The sequence below is a fragment of the Tachyglossus aculeatus genome, chromosome 11, assembly GCF_015852505.1.
Source record: "Tachyglossus aculeatus isolate mTacAcu1 chromosome 11, mTacAcu1.pri, whole genome shotgun sequence".
NCBI classification, from domain to species: Eukaryota; Metazoa; Chordata; class Mammalia; order Monotremata; family Tachyglossidae; genus Tachyglossus; species Tachyglossus aculeatus.
In genome coordinates, this window is record NC_052076.1 from 29,146,341 (window position 1) to 29,173,324 (window position 26,984).

The 26,984-nt window shown below is 52.0% G+C and overlaps 1 protein-coding gene across 1 annotated transcript; it reads right to left on the reverse strand.

Moving 5' to 3' along the window:
- Positions 1–1,886: 1,886 nt before the first annotated feature.
- On the reverse strand, positions 1,887–20,887 carry PNPO (pyridoxamine 5'-phosphate oxidase). The gene is made up of 7 exons (XM_038754827.1): positions 20,720–20,887; positions 17,021–17,145; positions 16,742–16,841; positions 11,153–11,206; positions 6,262–6,390; positions 4,319–4,389; positions 1,887–2,576 (listed from the first exon to the last, which is right to left on the reverse strand). The coding sequence occupies exons 1-7, from the start codon at positions 20,885–20,887 to the stop codon at positions 2,411–2,413; spliced, it is 813 nt and encodes a 270-aa protein (XP_038610755.1). The 3' UTR covers positions 1,887–2,410.
- Positions 20,888–26,984: the final 6,097 nt, after the last annotated feature.

The following is a 26,984-nucleotide window of genomic DNA, read 5'->3' on the forward strand; positions in this document are numbered from 1 at the left end:
CCCTGACCTCCGACTCCAAAGCCCGGGCTCTTTCCACCGAGCCACACTGCTTCTCCCCGAGAGGTGAAACGCTGCGGTGAGCCCTTTGGCCCCGGGCCTTCGGGAGCCACTGACGCCGGACTCTGGACCCGCCGTCCCCGCGCCCGAAGCCGCCAAGCCAGGGTAAGGTCCAGCTCCCGGGACTCCCGATGGCCCAAAGGGCTTGGCACTTCTGGGAGGTGGGTGAGGTCTCTCCGGCCGGGGCCTCGAGTTTGCTGGAGAAGAGACGGGACAGACTCGTGCTACCTGGCAGGCCCGGGACCTCTGCCGAAGGACTCCCTCTCTTCCTCCTCCTCGGGTTCCTGAGGCCTCCACCAGGGCCATCCGTGGGCCGACCCTTTTCCGGAAGCCACGGACGGAGCGGTGGCGTCCGGCCCCGGGAAAGTCCGATGGGCAGCTTTTCCAGACCCTTAATTCTTAATTCCCTGTACACACAGAGGAGAGCAGCCCTGGGGGTAGACGGTAACGGTGGGGTGGTGGTTGGAGGCAGGGCCGCCCCCCTCCACCCCCGAGCGCAGGCGGGTGATATCACCCCGCGTGATAGTGGTGGATTTCTCTGTGGCAATAAACAGGACTCTAAATAAAGCTGGGTCCATTATCTCAGCCTCCCCGGGCCCCCTCCTATAGTGCCGCAAAGCCTTGGGTGGGGGCTAAACCAACCTCCTTTCTGCTGGGCCCTTCAGAGTCACCCAATTTCCTCAGGGCCAAGAGCAGGACGGACTCACATCTCTCTGGAGAAAGGTCTGCAGGGAGGGGCTGGCCCCCAGCATTGTCTCCGGGCAGCTTGCTGGCCCAAGAAGAACCGCCAACCCAAACCGGGGTGCCCCCCCACCCCCCCAGTCCCCGCAAGGGCCCTCTTGTCATTCGTTCATTCGATCGTATTGATCGAGCGCTTACAGTGTGCAGAGCACTGCACTAAGCGCTTGGGAAGTCCAAGTTGGCAACATCTAGAGACGGTCCCCACCCAACAGTGGGCTCACAGGCTAGAAGATAATGGCATTTGTTAAGCGCTTGCTATGTGCCGAGCACTGTTCTAAGCGCTGGGGGGATACAAGGTGATCGGGTTGTCCCGCGTGGGGCTCACTGTCATCATCCCCATTTTACAGATGAGGTAACTGAGGCTCCGAGAAGGTGACTTGCCCGAGGTCACACGGCAGACGTGTGGCGGAGCCAGGATTCAAACCCATTCCACTGAGCCACACTGCTTGTCATGCCCGGGGCAGGGGTGAGGCCAGATCACTCTGCCTCGACCCCGCCGCTTCATCTGCGTCCATGACGCCCACCCCTCCGCCACGCAAAGATCTCCCACTCACCCCCCGTGTCCGTCTTCAGAGACTGGGGGAGCTGAGGCCATGGGGGGCCTACTGGGCCACGCAGAACGAGGGGAGCACGGGGCTGGAGCATCACAGCCCCCCCAGATGGGGTCGGGTCTAGTCTAGCCCCAGCCCCGCTCCCAACCCCCAGCTAAGCCCCTAGCCAGTCCCCTGTACCCCAAGGAGCTTCCCGGGCCCTGCCCAAGGGACCAGGTGTCCAGAGTCCGGCCCTGGGGCGTGAGGGCGACCAGCCGTCCGGGAGGCGGAGTGAGCGACAGGGAAATACGTGCCGGGAGCTGGCAGAGGCCAGGGGTTATCGGGGCTGCAGTTTCACTGGGCCGGCACCCAAGTCCCTGGAAGTTGCCGAAACCCGACGGTTCTGGGCCCGGGGCCAGGCCGGGAAGCTGGCACCTCCTGTCGGAGGCCGCGCCTCTCCCATCGCCGTCCTCCTGGGGGGCGGGAATGCTGGGGGACCCCGGGAAAAGGGGCTCGGCCCCCACGACGGGAGGGGAACTTTCACAGCACGGCACACGGTCAGGGGCTGGGAACATTTATTTTTGAGCCTGGACAGAGCCCAGCCCGTGGCTCGGCCATTGACAGAAAGCCAGACGTTTCTCTGGCTTTGGGGAAGTGGTGGCGGAGGGTGGGATGGGGGGGTTGCTGAATGCACATACACACTCTCACAAACGGGCACGTGTCCCGCACAGATTTGCACACGCAGACGCACACGAGCCCACATATTTGCACATGCCCCTCCACACATAAGCGCAACACCATCATGGGGTCAGGCCACGCGTTTCACGGTTACGGCCCACCCCGGTTTCACAAGGGCAAAACTGGGAAGGGGGGGAGAGGGATGGGGAGAGGGGTTTAACTGGAGCACAGACCTCCCCCCCGCCCCCAGCCCCACCCTGCCTCCTTCCCTTTCCCACCCAGGCGGGGCATCGAGTGGAACAGCTGGACGGCGGGGGTAGGTCCGGGTTGAGGGCAGGGCCGCTGCGCATCTCTCCTCCCGCGCCCCGTGGCGGGGCCGACGGTGCCAGCTCCGGGCGGGGAGGTCAGGGGGCGAGCCTCTCGTAGACCCAGTCATCCTCCCCGCGCCGGGTCAGGGGGCCCGGGGCCTTCTCTCTGGGCTGCAGGCGCCGGAAGACGATGCGGTCGTGGAGGCGGTTGGTCTGCCCCTGCCAGAACTCCACCACCTCGGGGTTCAGGACGTAGCCGCCCCTGAGGGGACGGGAGAAAGGCGGGTGTCATTCATTCATTCATTCATTCATTCAATCGTATTTATTGAGCGCTTACTGTGTGCAGAGCACCGGACTAACCCATCAATCAATCGATCGTATTTACTGAGCGCTTACTGTGTGCGGAGCACTGGACTGAGCGCTTGGGAAGCCCAAGTTGGCAACATCTAGAGAAGGTCCCTACCCAACAGCGGGCTCACAGGGGGAGACAGAGAATGAAACAGAACATATTAACAGAATAAAATAAATATCTACCACAGCACCTGTATATATGTTTGTACATATTTATTACTCTATTTATTTTACTTGTACATATCTATTCTATTTATTTTATTTTGTTAGTATGTTTGGTTTTGTCTCCCCCTTTTAGACTGTGAGCCCACTGTTGGGTAGGGACTGTCTCTATAGGCTGCCAATCTGTACTTCCCAAGAGCTTAGTACAGTGCTCTGCACACAGTAAGCGCTCAATAAATACGATTGATGATGATGATGAAAATAAATCAATAGAGTAATAAATACGCACAAACATATATAGAGGTGCTATGGGGAAGGGAAGGAGGTAAGGCGGGGGGGATGGAGAGGGGGAGAGGAAGGAGGGGGCTGAGTGTGGGAAGGCCTCCTGGAGGAGGTGAGCTCTCAGTAGGGCCTTGAAGGGAGGAAGAGAGCTAGCTTGGCGGATGGGCAGAGGGAGGGCATTCCGGGCCAGGGGGAGGACGTGGGATGGGGGTCGACGGCGGGACGGGCGAGAACGAGGTACGGTGAGGAGGTGAGCGGCGAAGCAGCGGAGGGTGTGGGCTGGGCTGGAGAAGGACAGAAGGGAGGTGAGGTAGGAGGGGGCGAGGTGATGGACGGCCTTGAAGCCCAGGGTGAGGAGTTTCTGCCTGATGTGTAGGTTGATTGGTAGCCACTGGAGGTTTTTGAGGATTTTTGAGGTGTCACCATCTGGTCCCCAGAGCCCCTGGGCACGGAAGGGCAATCCCGGGGTCAGCCCTGACCCCTAGCAGGAAGTCTCAGGGCAAGTCTCCCTGCGGGGCTGGGAGCAGGGGCGGGCATCTGGGGAGGGATGGGCACCGCTTTGCCATGATAATAATAACGCTGGGATTTGTTAAGCACTTACTACGTGCCAGGCACCGTACTAAGCGCTGGAGTGGATATAAGCAAATCGGGTTGGACACAGTCCCTGTCCCACATAGGCTCACTGTCTTGATCCCCATTTTACAGATGAGGTAACTGAGGCACGGGGAAGTGAAGTGACTCGCCCAAGGCCACACAGCAGACAAGTGGTGGAGCCGGGATTAGAATCCATGACCTTCTGACCCCCAGGCCCGGGCTCTCGCCACTATGCCTTGCTACGTCTGTTAAGCGCTTACTATGTGCCGGGCACTGTACTAAGCGCTGGGGTGGTCCCATGGGGCTCCTGGTCTTCTCCCCCATTTTACAGATGAGGTAACTGAGGCGCAGAGAAGCAACGGGGCTTGCCCAAGGTCACGCGGCAGCTCCGGGACTAGAATTTAGACAGGAGATGGACAGGACAGACCCTGGGCTGGAGTGCGGGGAGGACCAACCCGGGTTCCCAGCTGCAGCCCGGGACATACGTTGCCGACTTGTAAGTCCCAAGCGCTTAGTCCAGTGCTCTGCACACAGGAAGCGCTCAATAAGTACGACGGAATGAATGAATGAATGACCCAGGCTGCCCTCCAGCCGCCTCGGCGGCCGGACACTCACCAGTAGTCGGGCTTGGGCACCTCGCGCTCCTGGTACAGTGCCTCCAGCTCTACATTCTTCCTCCTCAAGTACTGCAGGAAATAATAATAATAATAATGGCATTTATTAAGCGCCTACTATGTGCAAAGCACTGCTCTAAGCGCTGGGGAGATTACAACGTGATCAGGTTGCCCCATGGGGGGCTCACAGTCTTCATCCCCATTTGACAAATGAGGGAACCGAGGCCCAGAGAAGTCACTTTTAAATAATGATGGCATTTATTAAGCGCCTACTATGTGCAAAGCACTGCTCTAAGCGCTGGGGAGATTACAACGTGATCAGGTTGCCCCATGGGGGGCTCACAGTCTTCATCCCCATTTGCCAGATGAGGTAACTGAGGTCCAGAGAAGTGACTTAAATAAATAATGATGGCATTTATTAAGCGCTTACTATGTGCAAAGCACTGTTCTAAGTGCTGGGGAGACTACAACGTGATCAGGTTGTCCCATGGGGGTCTCACAGTCTTCATCCCCATTTGCCAGATGAGGGAACTGAGGCCCAGAGAAGTGAAGTGACTTAAATAAATAATGATGGAATTTATTAAGCACTTATTATGTGCAAAGCACTGTTCTAAGCACTGGAGAATCAATCAATCCTATTTATTGAGCGCTTACTGTGTGCAGAGCACTGTACTAAGCGCTTGGGAAGTACAAGTTGGCAACATATAGAGACAGTCCCTACCCAACAGTGGGCTCACAGTCTAACAGTGGGCTCACAGGAGAAGTGACAAGGCGAACAGGTTGTCCCACGGGGGGCTCACAGTCTTCATCTCCATTTTCCAGATGAGGTAACTGAGGCACAGAGAAGTGAAGTGACTTGCCCACAGTCACACAGCTGACAATTGGCAGAGCCGGGATTTGAACCCATGGTCTCTGACTCCAAAGCCCGGGCTCTTTCCACTGAGCCACGCTGCTTCTCTGTGCTGTGGGGCTGCAGGGGGGAAATGGTGGCGGGGGGGGGACTCGTGGTCAGTGGCAGACCTCAGGCTCAGATGCCCTCGGACACCAGTAGGTAGCCCTGGGCTCGACTTGGAGACCCCGGGGCGGTGGGCACCTCCTCCCCATCGCACGGGTCCGGCGGGGCTGGGATTTGGGGGGTCATAATCAATCATAATCAATCACATTTATTGAGCGCTTACTATGTGCAGAGCACTGTACTAAGCGCTTGGGAAGTACAAATTGGCAACATATAGAGACAGTCCCTACCCAACAGTGGGCTCACAGTCTAAAAGGGGGAAACAGAGAACAAAACCAAACATACTAACAAAATAAAATAAATAGAATAGATATGTACAAGTAAAATAAATAGAGTAATAAATATGTACAAACATATATACATATATACAGGTGCTGTGGGGAAGGGAAGGAGGTAAGAAGGGGGGGATGGAGAGGGGGGCGAGGGGGAGAGGAAGGAAGGGGCTCAGTCTGGGAAGGCCTCCTGGAGGAGGTGAGCTCTCAGCAGGGCCTTGAAGGGAGGAAGAGAGCTAGCTTGGCGGATGGGCAGAGGGATTGGGGGCATTCCAGGCCCGGGGGATGACGTGGGCTGGGGGTCGATGGCAGGACAGGCGAGAATGAGGTATGGTGAGGAGATTAGCGGTGGAGGAGCGGAGGTTGCGGGCTGGGCAGTAGAAGGAGAGAAGGGAGGTGAGGTAGGAGGGGGCGAGGTGATGGATGGACAGCCTTGAAGCCCAGGGTCAGGGAGAAGCGGCCCCGAGGCTAGACCGTGAGCCCACTCTTCTGGGCCGTGAGCCCGCTGTTGGGTAGGGACCGTCTCTAGATGTTGCCAACTTGGACTTCCCAAGCACTTAGTCCAGTGCTCTGCACACAGTAAGCGCTCGATAAATACAACCGAATGAATGAGGCTCCCGGGAAGGGTGAGGAGAGGAGCGGGGCCGTTTCCTTCACCTCCCGGTCAGGGATGACGGAGCTCTGGTGGCTGACCACGGCGCCGATCTGACTGCTCTTGGGGCGCGAGCGGAAGTAGCGTTCGGCCTCTTCGTCCGGTAGTCGCCGCACCTGGCCCTCCACACGCACCTATAATAATAATAATAATAATGATGGCGTTTATTAAGCGCTTACTATGTGCAAAGCACTGTTCTAAGAGCTGGCAAGGTGACCAGGTTGTCCCACGTGGGGCTCACAGTCTTAATCCCCATTTTCCAGATGAGGGAACTGAGGCCCAGAGAAGTGAGGTGACTTGCCCAAAGTCACACAGTTGACAAGTGGTGGAGCCGGGATCTGAACCCACGACCTCTGACTCCAAAGCCCGGCCTCTTTTCCACCGAGCCACGCTGCTTCTCTTCACCTGTGCCCGGGGCGGCCGCAGTCAGGGGACGGGGAGAAGCCAGGGGCGACCCACCGGACCCCCGCTTCTGGTGGGAAGGGAGCGAGATCCTGAGGGTCAGCCATCGCCCCTCTCCAAGCTCCCTAAAGTGCCTGGACTTCAGGGTGGAGCCAGGCTTGGCACCGCGGGCAATACTCTATTTATTTTATTTGGTTAATATGTTTGGTTTTGTTCTCCGTCTCCCCCTTCTAGACTGTGAGCCCGCTGTTGGGTAGGGACCGTCTCTATATGTTGCCAACTTGTAATCAATCAATCAATCATATTTATTGAGCGCTTACTGGGTGCAGAGCACTGGACTAAGCGCTTGGGAAGTACAAGTTGTAATCAATCAATCAATCAATCGAATTTATTGAGCGCTTACTGTGTGCAGAGCACTGGACTAAGCGCTTGGGAAGTACAAGTCGGCAACACACAGAGACGGTCCCTACCCGAGAGTGGGCTCACAGTCTAGAAGGGGGAGACAGAGAATCAATCAATCAATCAATCAATCAATCGTATTTATTGAGCACTTACTGTGTGCAGGGCACTGGACTAAGCGCTTGGGAAGTACAAGTCGGCAACACACAGAAACGGTCCCTACCCGACAGTGGGCTCACAGTCTAGAAGGGGGAGACAGAGAATCAATCAATCAATCAATCAAACGTATTTATTGAGCACTTACTGTGTGCAGAGCACTGGACTAAGCGCTTGGGAAGTACAAGTCGGCAACATCTAGAGACAGTCCCTACCCAAAAGTGGGCTCACAGTCTAGAAGGGGGAGACGGAGAACAAAACCAAACATACTAACAAAATAAAATAAATAGAATAGATATGTACAAGTAAAATAAATAGAGTAATAAAGATGTACAAACATAAATACATATATACAGGTGCTGTGGGGAAGGGAAGGAGGTAAGATGGGGGGATGGAGAGGGGGACGAGGGGGAGAGGAAGGAAGGGGCTCAGTCTGGGAAGGCCTCCTGGAGGAGGTGAGCGCTCAATCAATCAATTGTATTTATTGAGCGCTTACTGTGTGCAGAGCACTGGACTAAGCGGTTGGGAAGTGCAAGTTGTAATCAATCAATCAATCGTATTTATTGAGCACTTACTGTGTGCAGAGCTCTGGACTAAACGCTTGGGAAGTACAAGTCAACAACACACAGAGACGGTCCCTACCCAACAGCGGGCTCACAGTCTAGAAGGGGGAGACAGAGAACCAAACAAAACATATTAACAAAATAAAATAAATAGAATAGATATGTACAAGTAAAATAAATAGAGTAATCAATCAATCAATCAATCGTATTTATTGAGTGCTTACTGTGTGCACAGCACTGTACAAAGCGCTTGGGAAGCACAAGTCGGCAACACACAGAGACGGTCCCTACCCAACAGCGGGCTCACAGTCTAGAAGGGGGAGACAGAGAACCAAACAAAACATATTAACAAAATAAAATAAATAGAATAAATATGTACAACTAAAATAAATAGAGTAATAAATACGTACAGACATATATAAAAATATACAGGTGCTGTGGGGAAGGGAAGGAGGTAACGCGGGGGGGATGGGGGGGGGGGAGAACTTGTACTTCCCAAGCGCTCAGTACAGTGCTCTGCAATCAGTCAATCAATCAATCGTATTTATTGAGCACTGACTGTGTGCAGAGCACTGTACTGAGCGCTTGGGAAGTACAAGTTGGCAACATATAGAGACGGTCCCTACCCAACAGTGGGCTCACAGTCTAGAAGGGGGAGACAGAGAACAAAACCAAACATACTAACAAAATAAAATAGAATAGATATGTACAAGTAAAATAAATAAATAAATAGAGTAATAAATATGTACAAACATATATACAGGTGCTGTGTGATTTTGGGCAAGTCACTTAACTTCTCTGTGCCTCAGTTACCTCATCTGTCAAATGGGGATGAAGACTGTAAGCCCCATGTGGGACAATCTGATCACCTTGCATCCTCCCCCGTGCTTAGAACAGTGCTTTGCACATAGTAAGCGCTTAACAAATGCCATCCTTATTATTATTATTAATCGCGTCATCTGCCGCTGTATGACCTTGAGCAAGTCCCTTCACTTCTCTGGACCTCAGTTACCTCAGCTGTAAAATGGGGATTAAGACTGAGCCCCCCCGCAAAGTGGGACCTGGACCTCAGCTGTACAATGGACAGCTGTACTGAGAGGAGAGCTCTCAGTAGGGCCTTGAAGGGAGGAAGAGAGCTAGCTCACAGTAAGCGCTCAATAAATACGAGTGAATGAATGAATGAATGAATGAATGAATGAATTTGCCAGCCCTGCAGGGGCACAGCGAGAAGCAGCGATGCGGAGCAGGAGGCAAGAGGGCTCTTGGACCCCAAGCTCGGAGGGACCCAGGAGCTGCTTTTCCCGTCAGCCGCTCTCCCTGCTGCCGCTGCCCTCTGCTCCGCAGGGACAGAGCGGCTCTTAAGCGCTTAATACAGTGCTCTGCAATCAATCAATCAATCAATCGTATTTATTGAGCGCTTACTGTGCAGAGCACTGTACTAAGCGCTTGGGAAGTACAAGTTGGCAACACACAGAGACGGTCCCTACCCAACAGGGGGCTCACAGTCTAGAAGGGGGAGACAGAGAACAAAACCAAACATACTAACAAAATAACTAGGATAGATATGTACAAGTAAAATAAATAAATAAATAAATAGAGTAATAATTTTGTACAAATATATATACATATATACAGGCGCTGTGGGGAAGGGAAGGAGCACACAGTAAGCGCTCAATAAATACGATTGATGAGGAGGAGGAGGAGGAATTCCGAGCGCGGGGGTCCTGAATGGAGACGGGGCCCTTTGTGAGAGGGTGGGACGAGGGGTGAGGAGAGGGGGGCCGGCCCAGAACCCTTGTGATCACAGGATGTTTCTCAGAGTGACTGCACACTCCCGGGTTAATGAGAAGTGATAAGTGTGATGGTAATAAGTGTACTGATAAGTGTGGTGGTATTCGTTAAGCGCTTACTATGTGCCGGGCACTATACTAAGAGCTGGGGGAGATGCAAGTCTTCTAGACTGTGAGCCCACTGTTGGGTAGGGACCATCTCTATATGTTGCCAACTTGGACTTCCCAAGCGCTTAGTACAGTGCTCTGCAATCAATCAATCGATCGATCGTATTTATTGAGCGCTGACTGTGTGAAGAGCACTGGACTAAGCGCTTGGGAAGTCCAAGTTGGCAACATCTAGAGACGGTCCCTACCCGACAGTGGGCTCACAGTCTAAAAGGGGGAGACAGACAACAAAACCAAATATACTAACAAAATAAAATAAATAGAATAGGTATGCACAAGTAAAATAAATAAATAAATAGAGTAATGGTAATAGTAGTAATAGTAATAGAGTAATAAATATGTACAAACATATATACATATATACTCTGCACACAGTAAGTGCTCAATAAATACGATTGATTGATTGCAAGCAAATCGGGTTGGACGCAGTCCCTGTCCCACTTGGGGGGCTCAGTCTTAATCTCCACTGTACAGCTGAGGTCCAGGTCCCACTTGGGGGGGCTCAGTCTTAATCCCCATTTTACAGCTGAGGTAACTGAGGTCCGGAGAAGTGAAGGGACTTGCTCAAGGTCATACAGCGGCAGATGATGTGATTAATAATAATAATGATGGCATTTGTTAAGCGCTTTCTATGTTCAAAGCACTGTTCTAAGCACTGGGGAGGATACAAGGTGATCAGATTGTCCCACATGGGGCTTGAAGTCTTCATCCCATTTGACAGATGTGGTAACTGAGGCCCAGAGAAGTTAAGTGACTTGCCCAAAATCACACAGCTGACAATTGGCAGATGAGGGATTAGAACCTGATTAGAACCCAGGTCCCACTTGGGGGTGGGGGCTCAGTCTTAATCCCCATTTTACAGCTGAGGTAACTGAGGTCCAGAGAAGTGAAGGGACTTGCTCAAGGTCATACAGCAGCAGATGACGCGATTAATAATAATAATGATGGCATTTGTTAAGCGCTTACTATGTGCAAAGCACTGTTCTAAGCACTGGGGAGGGTACAAGGTGATCAGATTGTCCCACATGGGGTTTAAAGTCTTCATCCCCATTTGACAGATGAGGTAACTGAGGCCCAGAGAAGTTAAGTGACTTGCCCAAAATCACACAGCTGACAATTGGCAGATGAGGGATTAGAACCCAGGTCCCACTTGGGGGCGGGGGGCTCAGTCTTAATCCCCATTTTACAGCTGAGGTAACTGAGGTCCAGAGAAGTGAAGGGACTTGCTGAAGGTCATACAGCGGCAGACGACGCGATTAGAACCCAGGCCCTTGTGGCATCCAGGCCTGTGCTCTATCCACTAGGCCACTCGGTTCGCCCGAAGGGAATCCCTGCCCCTGCCCGGAGATGGGCAGGGACTGCCCAGACTGCCCGGGCCCCACCTCTCTCCACCCACCAAGGGAACAGGGGTCACTTACCTGCCGGTTGAGCGGTTCCCAGTAGAAGACCAGGGAAGCGAAGGGGTTAGAGTCCTGCAGGGGAGAGGAACGGAGGCAGCCGTCAGCACCAGCCAGGAATTCCACACCCCTCTCGCCCTCCCCCGCCACCCTCCACCCTTCCTTTCCACAACCCGCTGCCCGTGGCGTTCAGGACGCTGCTAACCCAGGGAACACCACCTCTGCTTCACCAAGGCCACCAGCCTCAGCACAGGAGGGCAATTGGTAGTAGGGGGCGGAGGGAGTCTGAAGGGTTTGGGGCCTGAGCTCACCTGATCGTGATCAGAGAGGTTCTGACTGCGGGGACGGGAAGCAGGGTCAGTTCCCAACCTGGTGCCCCTTGGCCCTTTCAGGTTGGGTATTTTATGGGCAGAGACGGTCCCAGACCTGGAGCCCCTTGGCCCTTTTAGATTGGGGATTTTATAGGCAGAGAAGACCCAGACTTGGAGGCCCTTGGCCCTTTCAGGTTGGGTATTTTATGGGCAGAGACAGTCCCAGACCTGGAGCCCCTTGGCCCTTTTAGATTGGGGATTTTATGGGCAGAGAAGACCCAGACAGACCTGGTGGCCCTTGGCCCTTTCAGGTTGGGTATTTTATGGGCAGAGACAGTCCCAGATCTGCAGCCCCTTGGCCCTTTTAGATTTGGGATTTTATGGGCAGAGAAGACCCAGACAGACCTGGTGGCCCTTGGCCCTTTCAGGTTGGGTATTTTGTGGGCAGAGACAGTCCCAGACCTGGAGCCCCTTGGCCCTTTTAGATTGGGGATTTTATGGGCAGAGAAGACCCAGACAGACCTGGTGGCCCTTGGCCCTTTCAGGTTGGGTATTTTATGGGCAGAGACAGTCCCAGATCTGCAGCCCCTTGGCCCTTTTAGATTTGGGATTTTATAGGCAGAGAAGACCCAGACCTGGTGGCCCTTGGCCCTTTCAGGTTGGGTATTTTATGGGCAGAGACAGTCCCAGACCTGGAGCCCCTTGGCCCTTTTAGATTGGGGATTTTATGGGCAGAGAAGACCCAGACAGACCTGGTGGCCCTTGGCCCTTTCAGGTTGGGTATTTTATGGGCAGAGACAGTCCCAGATCTGCAGCCCCTTGGCCCTTTTAGATTTGGGATTTTATAGGCAGAGAAGACCCAGACCTGGTGGCCCTTGGCCCTTTCAGGTTGGGTATTTTATGGGCAGAGACAGTCCCAGACCTGGAGCCCCTTGGCCCTTTTAGATTGGGGATTTTATGGGCAGAGAAGACCCAGACCTGGTGCCCCTTGGCCCTTTCAGGATGGGTATTTTATGGGCATAGACAGTCCCAGACCTGGAGCCCCTTGGCCCTTTTAGATTGGGGGTTTTATGGGCAGAGAAGACACAGATCTGGTGTCCCTTGGCCCTTTCAGGTTGGGTATTTTATGGGCAGCAATAGTCCCAGATCTGGTGCCCCTTGGCCCTTTTAGATTGGGGATTTTATGGGCAGAGAAGACCCAGACCTGGTGACCCTTGGCCCTTTCAGGTTGGGTATTTTATGGGCAGCGACACTCCCAGACCTGGAGCCCCTTGGCCCTTTTAGATTGGGGATTTTATGGGCAGAGACAGACCCAGACCTGGTGACCCTTGGCCCTTTTAAATTGGGGATTTTATGGGCAGGCGTGGGGAAATGAGCCAGTGAGGGCAGAGTGCACCTAGGCCAAGCCCTGGCCCCAGATTCTCCGCAGTCCAGTGTTTGGTTTTTGTTTTTTCTCGTATTTGTTAAGCACTCTGTACGTGCCAGACCCTTAACTAAGCACGGGGGTACATACGAGCTATCAGGTTGGACACAGTCCGTGTTCCACACGGGGCTCACACTCTTAATCCCCATTTTGCAGATGAGGGAACGGAGGCGCAGAGAAGTAAAGCGCCTTGGCCGAGGTCACACAGCAGACAGGTGGCGGAGCCGGGATGAGAATCCATCTCCTTCTGAGTCACTGGCCTGTGTCCTCCCGCCTTTCCAGGGTTGAACAAGGCCCCACCCAACGACTTCTGCCCCTTTCCCTGCAACGCCCCGCCACCAGACTGCTCCTGCAGGGGCCAGAGTCCCATGAAGGCCAGAAAAAAAGAGAAACAGAAATGAGGCGGAGGGAATTCAATTCCATTCAAGCCCGTTTGCCGGCTTCCTCGACTCTCCCGCCGACATCTTTGGGGCCCCGTGCTCACCGTGGCGTTGGAACAGCTGTTGTGGGCAGGGAATGTGTTCGTTTATTGTTGTATTGTCCTCTCCCGAGGGTTTAGGGCAGTGCTCCGCACACAGAAAGCGCTCGACAAATACAGTGACCGGAGCCACGAACACAATCCAGGATCCCTGTCAGAGTCTCTAACCCAAATCCATCCTTCTGGCCCAGGAAACTGGAGACACATTCCTTGCCCTCTAGACTGTAAGCTCATTGCGGGCAAGGAATGTGTCTGCTATACTGCTGAGAAGCAGCGTGGCTCAGTGGAAAGAGCCCGGGCTTTGGAGTCAGAGGTCGTGGGTTCAAATCCCGGCTCTGCCACTTGTCAGCTGTGCGACTTTGGGCAAGTCACTTAACTTCTCTGGGCCTCACTTCCCTTATCTGTAAAATGGGGATGAAGACTGTGAGTCCCACGTGGGACTACCTGATTACCCTGTATCTACCCCAGCGCTTAGAACAGTGCCTTGCACATAGTAAGCGCTTAACAAATACCAACATTATTATTATTAAGTCACTTCACTTCTCTGGGCCTCAGTTACCTCATCTGTAAAATGGGGATGAAGACAGTGAGCCCCCCGTGGGACAACCTGATCACCTTGTATCTACCCCAGTGCTTAGATCGGTGCTTGGCACATAGTAAGTGCTCAACAAATATCATTATTATTATAGGCCTTATTATTATTAGGCCTTCCCAGACTGAGCCCCCTCCTTCCCGCCTTACCTCCTTCCCCTCCCCACAGCACCTGTATAAATGTATATGTTTGTACATATTTATTACTCTATTTATTTTACTTGTACATATTTACTATTCTATTTATTTTATTTTGTTAATATGTTTTGTTGTCTGTCTCCCCCTTCTAGACCGTGAGCCCGCTGTTGGGTAGGGACCGTCTCTAGATGTTGCCAACCTGGACTTCCCGAGCGCTTAGTAGAAACTGCTCAGAGAAGCAGCGTGGCTCAGTGGAAAGAGCCCGGGCTTTGGAGTCAGAGGTCATGAGTTCAAACCCCGACTCCGCCAGTTGTCAGCTGTGTGACTTTGGGGAAGCCACTTCACTTCTCTGGGCCTCAGTGACCTCATCTGTAAAACGGGGATTAAGACTGGGAGCCCCCCGAGGGACAACCTGATCACCTTGTAACCTTCCCAGCGCTTAGAACAGTGCTTTGCACATAGTAAGCGCTTAATAAATGCCATTATTATTATTATTAGTAGTAGTAGTAGTACAGTGCTCTGCACACAGTAAGCGCTCAATAAATACGATTGAATGAATGAATGAATCAATCAATCAATCGTATTTATTGAGCGCTTACTGTGTGCAGAGCACTGTACGAAGCGCTTGGGAAGTCCAAGTTGGCAACATATAGAGACGGTCCCTACCCAACAGTACCCAACAGTATATATTCATATATATATATGAATGAATATCGTGCTCTCCTAAGCACTTAGTACAGTGCTCTGCAAACAGTAAGAGCTCAATAAATCTGACTGACTGACTTACAGGGAGCAGTCTGCCGTCCCCATGATCCCCTCCGGGAGGGCGGATCTGTCCCATCCCGCAGACGGGTCCAGCCCGAGCCCAGGAAGCAGCACGGCCTAATCATCAATCGTATTTATTGAGCGCTTACTGTGTGCAGAGCACTGTACTAAGCGCTCATGGATAGAGCATGGGCCCAGGACTCACAAGGTACTGGGTTCTAATCCCAGCTCCGCGACTTGTCTTCTGCGTGACCTTGGACAAATCACTTCGCTTCTCCGGGCCTCTGCTCCCTCATCTGTAAAACGGCGATTGAGACCCCTGAGCCCCTCAGGGGACAGGGACCGTGTCCAACCCGATTAGCTTGTGTCCACCACAGTGCCTGGCACATAGTAAGCGCTTAACAAAGACCGCAATTATTACGTGGCTCAGCGGAAAGAGCCCGGGCTTTGGAGTCAGAGGTCATGGGTTCAAATTCCACCTCCGCCAATTGTCAGCTGTTGTGACTTTGGGCAAGTTACTTTTAATCAATCAATTGTGTTTATTGAGCGCTTACTGTGTGCAGAGCACTGTACTAAGCGCTTGGGAAGTCCAAGTTGGCAACATATAGAGACGGTCCCTACCCAACAGTGGGCTCACACTCTAGAAGGGGGATACAGAAAACAAAACAAAATATATTAAGAAAATAAAATAAATAGAATAGATATGTACAAGTGAAATAAATAAATAGAGTAATAAATCCATACAAACATATATACATATATACAGGTGCTGTGGGGAAGGGAAGGAGGTAAGGCTGGGGGGATGGAGAGGGGGAGGAGGGGGAGAGGAACTTCTCTGGGCCTCAGTTACCTCATCTTTATTACTCTATTTTACTTGTACATATCTATTCCATTTATTTTATTTTGTTAATATGTTTGGTTTTGTTCTCTGTCTCCCCCTTCTAGACTGTGAGCCCACTGTTGGGTAGGGACCGTCTCTAGATGTTGCCAACTTGGACTTCCCAAGCGCTTAGTCCAGTGCTCTGCACATAGTAAGCGCTCAGTAAATGCGATTGATTGAGTGATTGATTGATTGATCTGCAAAACGGGGATGAAGACTGTGAGCCCCCCGTGGGGCAACCTGATCATCTTGTACATATTTATTACTCTATTTATTTATTTATTTATCTTACTTGTACATATCTATTCCATTTATTTTATTTTGTTAGTATGTTTGGTTTTGTTGTCTGTCTCCCCCTTCTAGACTGTGAGCCCACTGTTGGGTGGGGACCGTCTCTATATGTTGCCAACTTGTACTTCCCAAGTGCTTAGTCCAGTGCTCTGCACACAGTAAGCGCTCAGTAAATACGATTGATTGATCTGTAAAACAGGGATGAAGACTGTGAGCCCCCTGTGGGACAACCTGATCATCTTGTACATATTTATTACTCTATTTATTTATTTATCGATTTATTTATTCATTCATCTTACTTGTACATATCTATTCCATTTACTTTATTTCGTTAGTATGTTTGGTTTTGTTCTCCGTCTCCCCCTTCCAGACCGTGAGCCCGCCGTTGGGTAGGGACCGTCTCTAGATGTTGCCAACTTGGACTTCCCAAGGGCTTCGTCCAGCGCTCTGCACACAGTAAGCGTTCAGTAAATACGATCGATTGAGTGACTGATTGATCTGTAAAACGGGGATGAAGACTGTGAGCCCCCCTGTGGGACAACCTGATCACCCTGTCACCTCCCCAGCGCTTACAACGGTGCTTCGCGCACAGTAAGCGCTTAGTAAATGCCATCCATTCTTATTATGATGATGATTATTATTATTAGTACCCCCCACTCGCGGTCAGCCCACGTCGCTGCCCCCCTCCCCGGGGCACCCCTTCCTCCCCAGTTCCGGCCACCGCGGCTCTTACCAGCTCTCTCCCTTTGCGGCTCTCCAGGTTGGTGAAGAAGCGGAAGCCCTCCTGGCCGAAACCCTTGAGGAGTAGCATGCGGGCGGAGGGCTTCCCTGCCCTGAGCGGGGGGGCGTCAGCTGAGGACCCCCTCCCCATCTCCCACCTCCTTTCATCCATTCATTCATTCAGTCATCATTCATTCATTCATTCTCCATCCCCTTCCAGCAGGCCCCCACCCTCCGGGGCCTGACCGCCCGGCCTCGGGACGGGACGGGGGGCCCCGGGGACGCAGCCCACCTAGTGCTGGTGGCCAAGCACATGGCATTGGCCTCTCCCACGGCGGGGCACCTTGCGGCCTCCTCGAACCAGACGGAAAACTGCTTCATGGGATCCAGGGAGGCGAGCTGGGTCTCCTCAAAGGCCTGCTCAAGGGCAAAGCGGGGCATGTTTCCTTTCCCTTCAAGGCCCTACCGAGAGCTCACCTCCTCCAGGAGGCCTTCCCAGACTGAGCCCCTTCCTTCCTCTCCCCCTCATCCCCCTCTCCATCCCCCCCATCTTACCTCAATCAATCAATCAATCGTATTTATTGAGCGCTTAACTATGTGCAGAGCACTGTACTAAGCGCTTGGGAAGTACAAGGTGGCAACATATAGAGACAGTCCCTACCCAACAGGGGGCTCACAGTCTAGAAGGGGGAGACAGAGAACTAAACCAAACATACTAACAAAATAAAATAAATAGGATAGATATGTACAAGTAAAATAAATAAATAGAGTAATAATTATGTACAAATATATATACATATATACAGGTTCTGTGGGGAAGGGAAGGAGGTAAGATGGGGAGGATGGAGAGGGAGACGAGGGGGAGAGGAAGGAAGGGGCTCAGTCTGGGAAGGCCTCCTGGAGGAGGTGAGCTCTCAGCAGGGCCTTGAAGGGCCTTCCTTCCTCTCCCCCTCGTCCCCCTCTCCATCCCCCCCATCTTACCTCAATCAATCAATCAATCGTATTTATGGAGCGCTTACTGTGTGCAGAGCACTGTACTAAGCGCTTGGGAAGTACAAGTCGGCAACACATAGAGACGGTCCCTACCCAACAGCGGGCTCACAGTCTAGAAGGGAACAAAACCATACTAACAAAATAAAATAAATAGAATAGATATGTACAAGATAAATAGAGTAATAAATATGTACAAAAATATATGTACCTCCTTCCCTTCCCCACTGCACCTGTATATATGTATATATGTTTGTACAGATTTATTACTCTATTTATTTATTTATTTGTTTTACTTGTACCTATCTATTCTATTTATTTTATTTTGTTAGTATGTTTGGTTTTGTTCTCTGTCTCCCCCTTCTAGACTGTGAGCCCGCTGTTGGGTAGGGACCGTCTCTATATGTTGCCAGCTTGTATCTCCCAAGCGCTTAGCACAGTGCTCTGCACACAGTAAGCGCTCAATACGGTTGATTGATTTCCGGTTTTCTTTGTTAATGATATACGATAAGCGCTTACTATATGCTGCCAACTTGTACTTCCCAAGCGCTTAGTCCAGTGCTCTGCACACAGTAAGAGCTCAATGAATACGATTGATTGATTGATCATGGTCATGGGTTCAAATTCCGGCTCTGCCAACTGTCAGCTGTGTGACCTTGGGCTAGCCACTTCACTTCTCTGGGCCTCAGTTCCCTCATCTGTCAAATGGGGAGGAAGACTGGGAGCCCCCCGGGGGACAACCTGATCACCTTGTAACCTCCCCAGCGCTTAGAACAGCACTTGGCACATAGTAAGCGCTTAACAAATGCCATCATTATTTATCCGACGCTTAGAACAGTGTTTGGCACATAGTAAGCGCTTAACACATGCCATCATCATTACTACCATTATTGACAAATGCTATCATCATTATTATTATTTGTGACAAATGTCATCACTGTCACCATCAGCATCATCATGGTCATGGGTTCAAATCCCGGCTCTGCCAATTGTCAGCTGTGTGACCTTGGGCAAGCCAGTTCACTTCTCTGGGGCCTCAGTTCCCTCATCTGTCAAATGGGGATGAAGCCTGGGAGCCCCCCGGGGGACAACCTGATCACCTTGTATCCCCCCCCCCCAGCGCTTAGAACAGCACTTGGCACATAGTAAGCGCTAAACAAATCATTATTATTATTATTGACAAAGGTCATCATCATCATCGTGGTTATGGGTTCAAATCCCGGCTCTGCCAATTGTCAGCCGTGTGACCTTGGGCGAGCCACTTCACTTCTCTGGGCCTCAGCTCCCTCATCTGTCAAATGGGGAGGAAGCCTGGGAGCCCCCCGGGGGACAACCTGATCACCTTGCAACCTCCCCCAGCGCTTAGAACAGCGCTTGGCACATAGTAAGCGCTAAACAAATCATTATTATTATTACTGACAAAGGTCATCACCGTCACCATCATCATCATCATGGTCATGGGTTCAAATCCCGGCTCTGCCAATTGTCAGCTGTGTGACCTTGGGCGAACCACTTCACTTCTCTGGGCCTCAGTGACCTCATCTGTCAAATGGGGATGAAAACTGGGAGCCCCCCGGGGGACAACCTGATCACCTTGCATCCACCCCAGTGCTTAGAACAGCGCTTGGCACACAGTAAGCGCTAAACAAATCATTATTATTATTATTATTGACAAAGGTCATCATCATCATTAGTAGTAAGCGCTAAACAAATGCCATCATCATCATTATTATTATTGACAAATGTCATCACCGTCACCATCATCATCATCATCATCATCTCCCCCTTCTAGACTGTGAGCCCACTGTTGGGTAGGGACTGTCCCTATATGTTGCCAACTTGTAAGCCAAGCGCTTAGTACAGTGCTCTGCACACAGTAAGCGCTCAATAAATACGATTGATTGATCATGGTCATGGGTTCAAATTCCGGCTCTGCAACCTTGCAACCTCCCCCAGCGCTAAGAACAGCGCTTGGCACACAGTAAGCGCTAAACAAATGCCATCATCATTAATATTATTGACGAATGTCATCACCGTCACCATCATCATGGTCATGGGTTCAAATCCCGGCTCTGCCACTTGTCAGCCGTGTGACCTTGGGCGAGTCACTTCACTTCTCTGGGCCTCAGTTCCCTCATCTGTCAAATGGGGAGGAAGCCTGGGAGCCCCCCGGGGGACAACCTGATCACCTTGCAACCTCCCCCAGCGCTTAGAACAGTGCTTGGCACGTAGTAAGCGCTAAACAAATGCCATCATCATTATTATTGATGGCATTCACCTTGTACCCCCCCCAGCGCTTAGAACAGTGCTTGGCACCTAGTAAGCACTAAACAAATGTCATCATCATTATTATCATTATTGACAGATGCCATCAGTGTCACCATCATCATAATCATCATCATGGTCATGGGTTCAAATCCTGTCTCTGCCAATTGTCAGCTGTGTGACCTTGGGCGAGCCACTTCACTTCTCTGGGCCTCAGTTCCCTCATCTGTCAAATGGGGATAAACACTGTGAGCCCCCCAGGGGACAACCTGATCACCTTGTATCGTCCCCAGGACTTAGAACAGCGCCTGGCACATAGTAAGCGCTTAACAAATGCCATCATTATTTATCCGACGCTTAGAACAGTGCTTGGCACATAGTAAGCGCTTAACACATGCCATCATCATTACTACCATTACTGATAAATGCTATCATCATTATTATTACTATTGACAAATGTCATCACCGTCACCACCATCATCATCATGGTCATGGGTTCAAATCCCGGCTCTGCCACTTGTCAGCCGTGTGACCTTGGGCGAGCCACTTCACTTCTCTGGGCCTCAGTTCCCTCATCTGTCAAATGGGGATGAAGCCTGGGAGCCCCCCGGGGGACAGCCTGATCACCTTGCAACCTCCCCCAGCGCTTAGAACAGTGCTTGGCACGTAGTAAGCGCTTGAGAAATGCCATGATGATGATGAGGAGGAGGAGGAGGATGAAGATGGTGATGGTCACCTCCTGTTCGGCGCGATAGCTCTTCCTCATGGGCCCCAAGTCCATGGCCGCGGCCTCACTGCGCGCGCGCCCCCGCGGGGGCCCTCGGCCGCGCGCGCGCGCCCCCGCCGCGCGCGCCCACGTCACCACGCCCCTCCGCGCGGCCCCGCCCCCGAGCAGGGTTGCCATGACAACCGGCGGCGCGCGCCCCGACCCCCCCTTACAAAGAGAGGCCCCTCTCCCGCGCGCCCCGCTTCCCCGCAGGAGGCCCCGCCCCTCCCGCCCCATCGGCCAATGGGAGGGCGGAGAGGGGGGCGGCCCGCGGCGGTGATTGGGCGGCGCCGGCCAATCCTCGGGGAGGCGGCGACCAATGGGAGGCCGCGGGCGGGGCGGGAGCGCGGACCCGGAAGCGCCGGCAGCGCCCTCAACGGGCACAAGGGGGCGTTCTTAAAGGGACAGGGGCCGGCGGGGCGACGCCACGGCGCAACAGCGTTCATTCAATTATATTTATTAATAATAATAATAATAATAATTGCAGTTATTAAGCGCTTACCGTGTGCAAAGCACTGTTCTAAGAATAATAATAATAAGCGTGGCTCAGTGGAAAAGAGCCCGGGCTTTGGAGTCAGAGGTCATGGGTTCAAATCCCGGCTCCGCCAATTGTCAGCTGGGTGACTTTGGGCGAGTCACTTCACTTCTTCTGGGCCTCAGTGACCTCATCTGTAAAATGGGGGTTAAGACTGGGAACCCCCGGGGGACAATCTGATCACCTTGTAACCTCCCCAGCGCTTAGAACAGTGCTTTGTGCATACCAAGCGCTTAATAAATGCCATTATTATTATTATTATTATTCCTCTCCCTCTCCATCCCCCCGTCTTGCCTCCTTCCCTTCCCCACAGCACCTGTATATATGTATATATGATTGTAATCGATCGATCAATCGTATTTATTGAGCGCTTACTGTGTGCAGAGCACTGTATTAAGCGCTTGGGAAGTACAAGCTGGCAACATGTAGAGACCGTCCCTACCCAACAGTGGGCTCACAGTCTAGAATGGGGAATTTATTACTCTATTTTACTTGTACATATCTATTCCATTTATTTTATTTTTATTTATTTATTTATTTATTCCATTTAAATAAATAAATAAATAAATAGGTTTATTTATTTTTGTTTATTTATTTATTTTATTTCGACACTGTGGCCCACCCCCTTCTCCTCAACACGCTATCCGACCTTGGCTTCACAGACTCCGTCCTCTCCTGGTTCTCCTCTTATCTCTCCCGTCGTTCATTCTCAGTCTCTTTTGCAGGCTCCTCCTCCCCCTCCCATCCCCTTACTGTGGGGGTTCCCCAAGGTTCAGTGCTTGGTCCCCTTCTGTTCTCGATCTACACGCACTCTCTCGGTGACCTCATTTGCTCCCACGGCTTCAACTATCATCTCTGCGCTGATGACACCCAGATCTCCATCTCCGCCCCTGCTCTCTCCCCCTCTCCAGGCTCGCGTCTCCTCCTGCCTTCGGGACATCTCCATCTGGATGTCTGCCCGCCACCTAAAACTCAACATGTCCAAGACTGAACTCCTTGTTTTCCCTCCCAAACCCTGCCCTCTCCCTGACTTTCCCATCCCTGTTGAGGGCACTACCATCCTTCCCGTCTCACAGGCCCGCAACCTTGGTGTCATCCTCGACTCCACTCTCTCGTTCACCCCTCACATCCAAGCTGTCACCAAAACCTGCCGGTCTCGGCTCCGCAACATTGCCAAGATCCGCCCTTTCCTCTCCATCCACACGGCTACCCTGCTCGTTCAAGCTCTCATCCTATCCCGTCTGGACTGCTGCATCAGCCTTCTCTCTGATCTCCCATCCTCGTGTCTCTCTCCACTTCAATCCATACTTCATGCTGCTGCCCGGATTGTCTTTGTCCAGAAACGCTCTGGGCATGTTACTCCCCTCCTCAAAAATCTCCAGTGGCTACCAATCAATCTGCGCATCAGGCAGAAACTCCTCACCCTGGGCTTCAAGGCTGTCCATCCCCTCGCCCCCTCCTACCTCACCTCCCTTCTCTCCTTCTACTGCCCAGCCCGCAACCTCCGCTCCTCTGCCACTAATCTCCTCACCGTACCTCGTTCTCGCCTGTCCCGCCATCGACCCCCGGCCCACGTCCTCCCCGGGGCCTGGAATGCCCTTCCTCTGCCCATCCGCCAAGCTAGCTCTCTTCCTCCCTTCAAGGCCCTACTGAGAGCTCACCTCCTCCAGGAGGCCTTCCCACACTGAGCCCCTTCCTTCCTCTCCCCCTCGTCCCCCTCTGCATCCCCCCATCTTACCTCCTTCCCTTCCCCACAGCACCTGTATATATGTTTGTACATATTTATTACTCTATTTACTTATTTATTTATTTTACTTGTACATATCTATTCTATTTATTTTATTTTGTTAGTATGTTTGGTTTTGTTCTCTGTCTCCCCCTTTTAGACTGTGAGCCCACGGTTGGGATGGGACCGTCTTTATGTGTTGCCAACTTGTACTTCCCAAGCACTTAGTACAGTGCTCTGCACACAGTAAGCGCTCAATAAATACGATTGATTGATTGATTTATTGATTGAGACAAGCCAGTCAGGTTGGACTCAGTCCATGTCCGGGCCCACGATCTTAATCCCCATTTTCCAGATGAGGTAACCGAGGTAAAGTGAAGTGACTTACCCAGGGACACACAGCAAAGAAGTGGCAGAGATCGGGTTAGAACCCAGGTCCTTCTGACTCCCGGGCCTGTGGTCTATCTGAAGCAGTGTGGCTCAGTGGGAAGAGCCCGGGCTTTGGAGTCAGAGGTCACGGGTTCAAATCCCGGCTCCACCAATTGTCAGCTGTGTGCCTTTGGGCAATCAATCAATCAATCGTATTTATTGAGCGCTTACTATGTGCAGAGCACTGTACTAAGCGCTTGGGAAGTACAAATTGGCATCACATAGAGACAGTCCCTACCCAACAGTGGGCTCACAGTCTAAAAGGGGGAGACAGAGAACAGAACCAAACATACCAACAAAATAAAATAAGTAGGATAGAAATGTACAAGTAAAATAAATAAATAAATAAATAAATAGAGTAATAAATATGTACAACCATATATACATATATACAGGTGCTGTGGGGAAGGGAAGGAGGTAAGACGGGGGGATGGAGAGAGGGACGAGGGGGAGAGGAAAGAAGGGGCTCAGTCTGGGAAGGCCTCCTGGAGGAGGTGAGCTCTCAGCAGGGCCTTGAAGGGAGGAAGAGAGCAAGCTTGGCGGATGGGCAGAGGGAGGGCATTCCAGGCCCGGGGGATGACGTGGGCCGGGGGTCGATGGCGGGACAGGCGAGAGCGAGGTACAGTGAGGAGATTAGTGGTGGAGGAGCGGAGGGTGCGGGCTGGGCTGGAGAAGGAGAGAAGGGAGGTGAGGTAGGAGGGGGCGAGGGGATGGACAGCCTTGAAGCCCAGGGTGAGGAGTTTCTGCCTGATGCGCAGATTGATCGGTAGCCATTGGAGGTTTTTGAGGAGGGGAGTAATATGTCCAGAGCGTTTCTGGACAAAGATAATCCGGGCAGCAGCATGAAGTATGGATTGAAGTGGAGAGAGACACGAGGATGGGAGATCAGAGAGAAGGCTAGTGCAGTAGTCCAGACGGGATAGGATGAGAGCTTGAATTAGCAGGGTAGCGGTTTGGATGGAGAGGAAAGGGCGGATCTTGGCAATGTTGCGGAGCTGAGACCGGCAGGTTTTGGTGACGGCTTGGATGTGAGGGGTGAATGAGAGAGCGGAGTCGAGGATGACACCAAGGTTGCGGGCTTGTGAGACGGGAAGGATGGTAGTGCCGTCAACAGAGATGGGAAAGTCAGGGAGAGGACAAGGTTTGGGAGGGAAGACAAGGAGCTCAGTCTTCGACATGTTGAGCTTTAGGTGGTGGGCGGACATCCAGATGGAGATGTCCCGAAGGCAGGAGGAGATGCGAGCCTGGAGGGACGGGGAGAGAGCAGGGGCAGAGATGTAGATCTGGGTGTCATCAGCGTAGAGATGATAGTTGAAGCCGTGGGAGCGAATGAGGTCACCAAGGGAGTGAGTGTAGATTGAGAACAGAAGGGGACCAAGCACTGAACCTTGGGGAACCCCCACAGTAAGGGGATGGGAGCGGGAGGAGGAGCCTGCAAAAGAGACTGAGAAAGAACGACCGGAGAGATAAGAGGAGAACCAGGAGAGGACGGAGTCTGTGAAGCCAAGGTCAGATAACGTGTTGAGGAGAAGGGGGTGGTCCACAGTGTCGAAGGCAGCTGAGAGGTCGAGGAGGATTAGGACAGAGTATGAGCCGTTGGATTTGGCAAGCAGGAGGTCATTGGTGACCTTTGAGAGCGCAGTTTCCGTGGAATGAAGGGGACGGAAGCCAGACTGGAGGGGGTCGAGGAGAGAGTTGTTGTTGAGGAATTCTAGGCAGCGCGTGTAGACAACTCGTTCAAGGAGTTTGGAAAGGAATGGTAGGAGGGAGATGGGGCGATAACTAGAAGGGGAGGTGGGGTCAAGAGAGGGTTATTTTAGGATGGGAGAGACATGGGCATGTTTGAAGGCAGAGGGGCCTCAGTTCCCCTATCTGTAAAATGGGGATGAAGACCATGAGCCCCCCGTGGGACAACCTGATCACCTTGTAACCTCCCCAGTGCTTAGAACAGTGCTTTGCACATAGTGAGCGCTTAATAAATGCCATTATTATCCGCGCTTAGAACAGTGCTTTGCACATAGTAAGCGCTTAATAAATGCCATTATTATCAACGCTTAGAACAGTGCTTTGGACGTAGTAAGCACTTAATAAATGCCATCATTATTAGTACTAGACTTGTACTTCCCAAGCGCCTAGTCCAGTGCTCTGCACACAGTAAGCGCTCACAGAAGCAATAATTCAGTCATTCAGTCATATTTATTGAGCGCTTACTGTGTGCAGAGCACTGGACTAGGCGCTCAATAAATACGGCTGAATGAATGACCTTACTGCTTCTGGGAGCTCTTACTGTGTGCAGAGCACTGGACTAAGCGCTCAATAAATACGACTGAATGAATGACCTTACTGCTTCTGGGAGCGCTTACTGTGTGCAGAGCACTGGACTAGGTGCTCAATAAATACAACTGAATGAATGACCTTACTGCTTCTGGAAGCGCTTACTGTGTGCAGAGCGCTGGACTAGATGCTCAATAAATACGACTGAATGAATGACCTTACTGCTTCTGTGAGCACTTACTGTGTGCAGAGCACTGGACTAGGCGCTCAATAAATACGACTGAATGAATGACCTTACTGCTTCTGGGAGCGCTTACTGTGTACAGAGCACTGGACTAGGCGCTCAATAAATACGACTGAATGAATGACCTTACTGCTTCTGGGAGCACTTACTGCGTGCAGAGCACTGGACTAGGTGCTCAATAAATATGACTGAATGAATGACCTTACTGCTTCTGTGAGCAGAGCACTGTACTTAGTGGTAGGTAACAGAGTTGGTACCAAAGGGGTGCAGGCAGGTGGCGAGGGGCGGCAACCAGCCCGAACGTTAATAACAATAATGATAATGGCATTTATTAAGCGCTTACTATGTGCAAAGCACTGTTCTAAACGCTGGGGAGGGCACAGGGTGATCAGGTTGTCCCACGGGGGGCTCCCAGTCTTCATCCCCATTTTCCAGATGAGGTCACTGAAGCCCAGAGAAGTGAAGTGACTTGCCCAAAGTCCCCCAGCTGACAATTGGCAGAGCCGGGATTTGAACCCATGACCTCTGACTCCAAAGCCCGGGCTCTTTCCACTGAGCCACGCTGCTTCTCCAACGTTGGCACCAAGAGGTGCTATCTGGAGGGCCAGAAGTGGGAGGCTCTAGGCTAGGCAGGGAAGCTGCGATAAGGGGTTTAATTAGACTGTGAACCCAGTATTGGGTGGGGACTGTCTCTATATGTTGCCAACTTGTACTTCCCAAGCGCTTAGTACAGTGCTCTGCACACAGGAAGCGCTCAATAAATACGATTGATTGATTGATTGATTGGTGGCCTCCCGGGCCTGGCTGGTCGTGCGGCAGGAGTGCAGAATCTGGGACCACTCAAGCAGCTCAAGGACCACTGTGCCTCGTTCTCGCCCGTCCCGCCGTCGACCCCCGGCCCATGCTCTGCACATAGTAAGCGCTCAATAAATACGATTGATGATGATGATGTCATCCCCCTGGCCTGGAATGCCCTCCCTCCACACACAACTTGTACTTCCCAAGCGCTTAGTCCAGTGATCCGCAC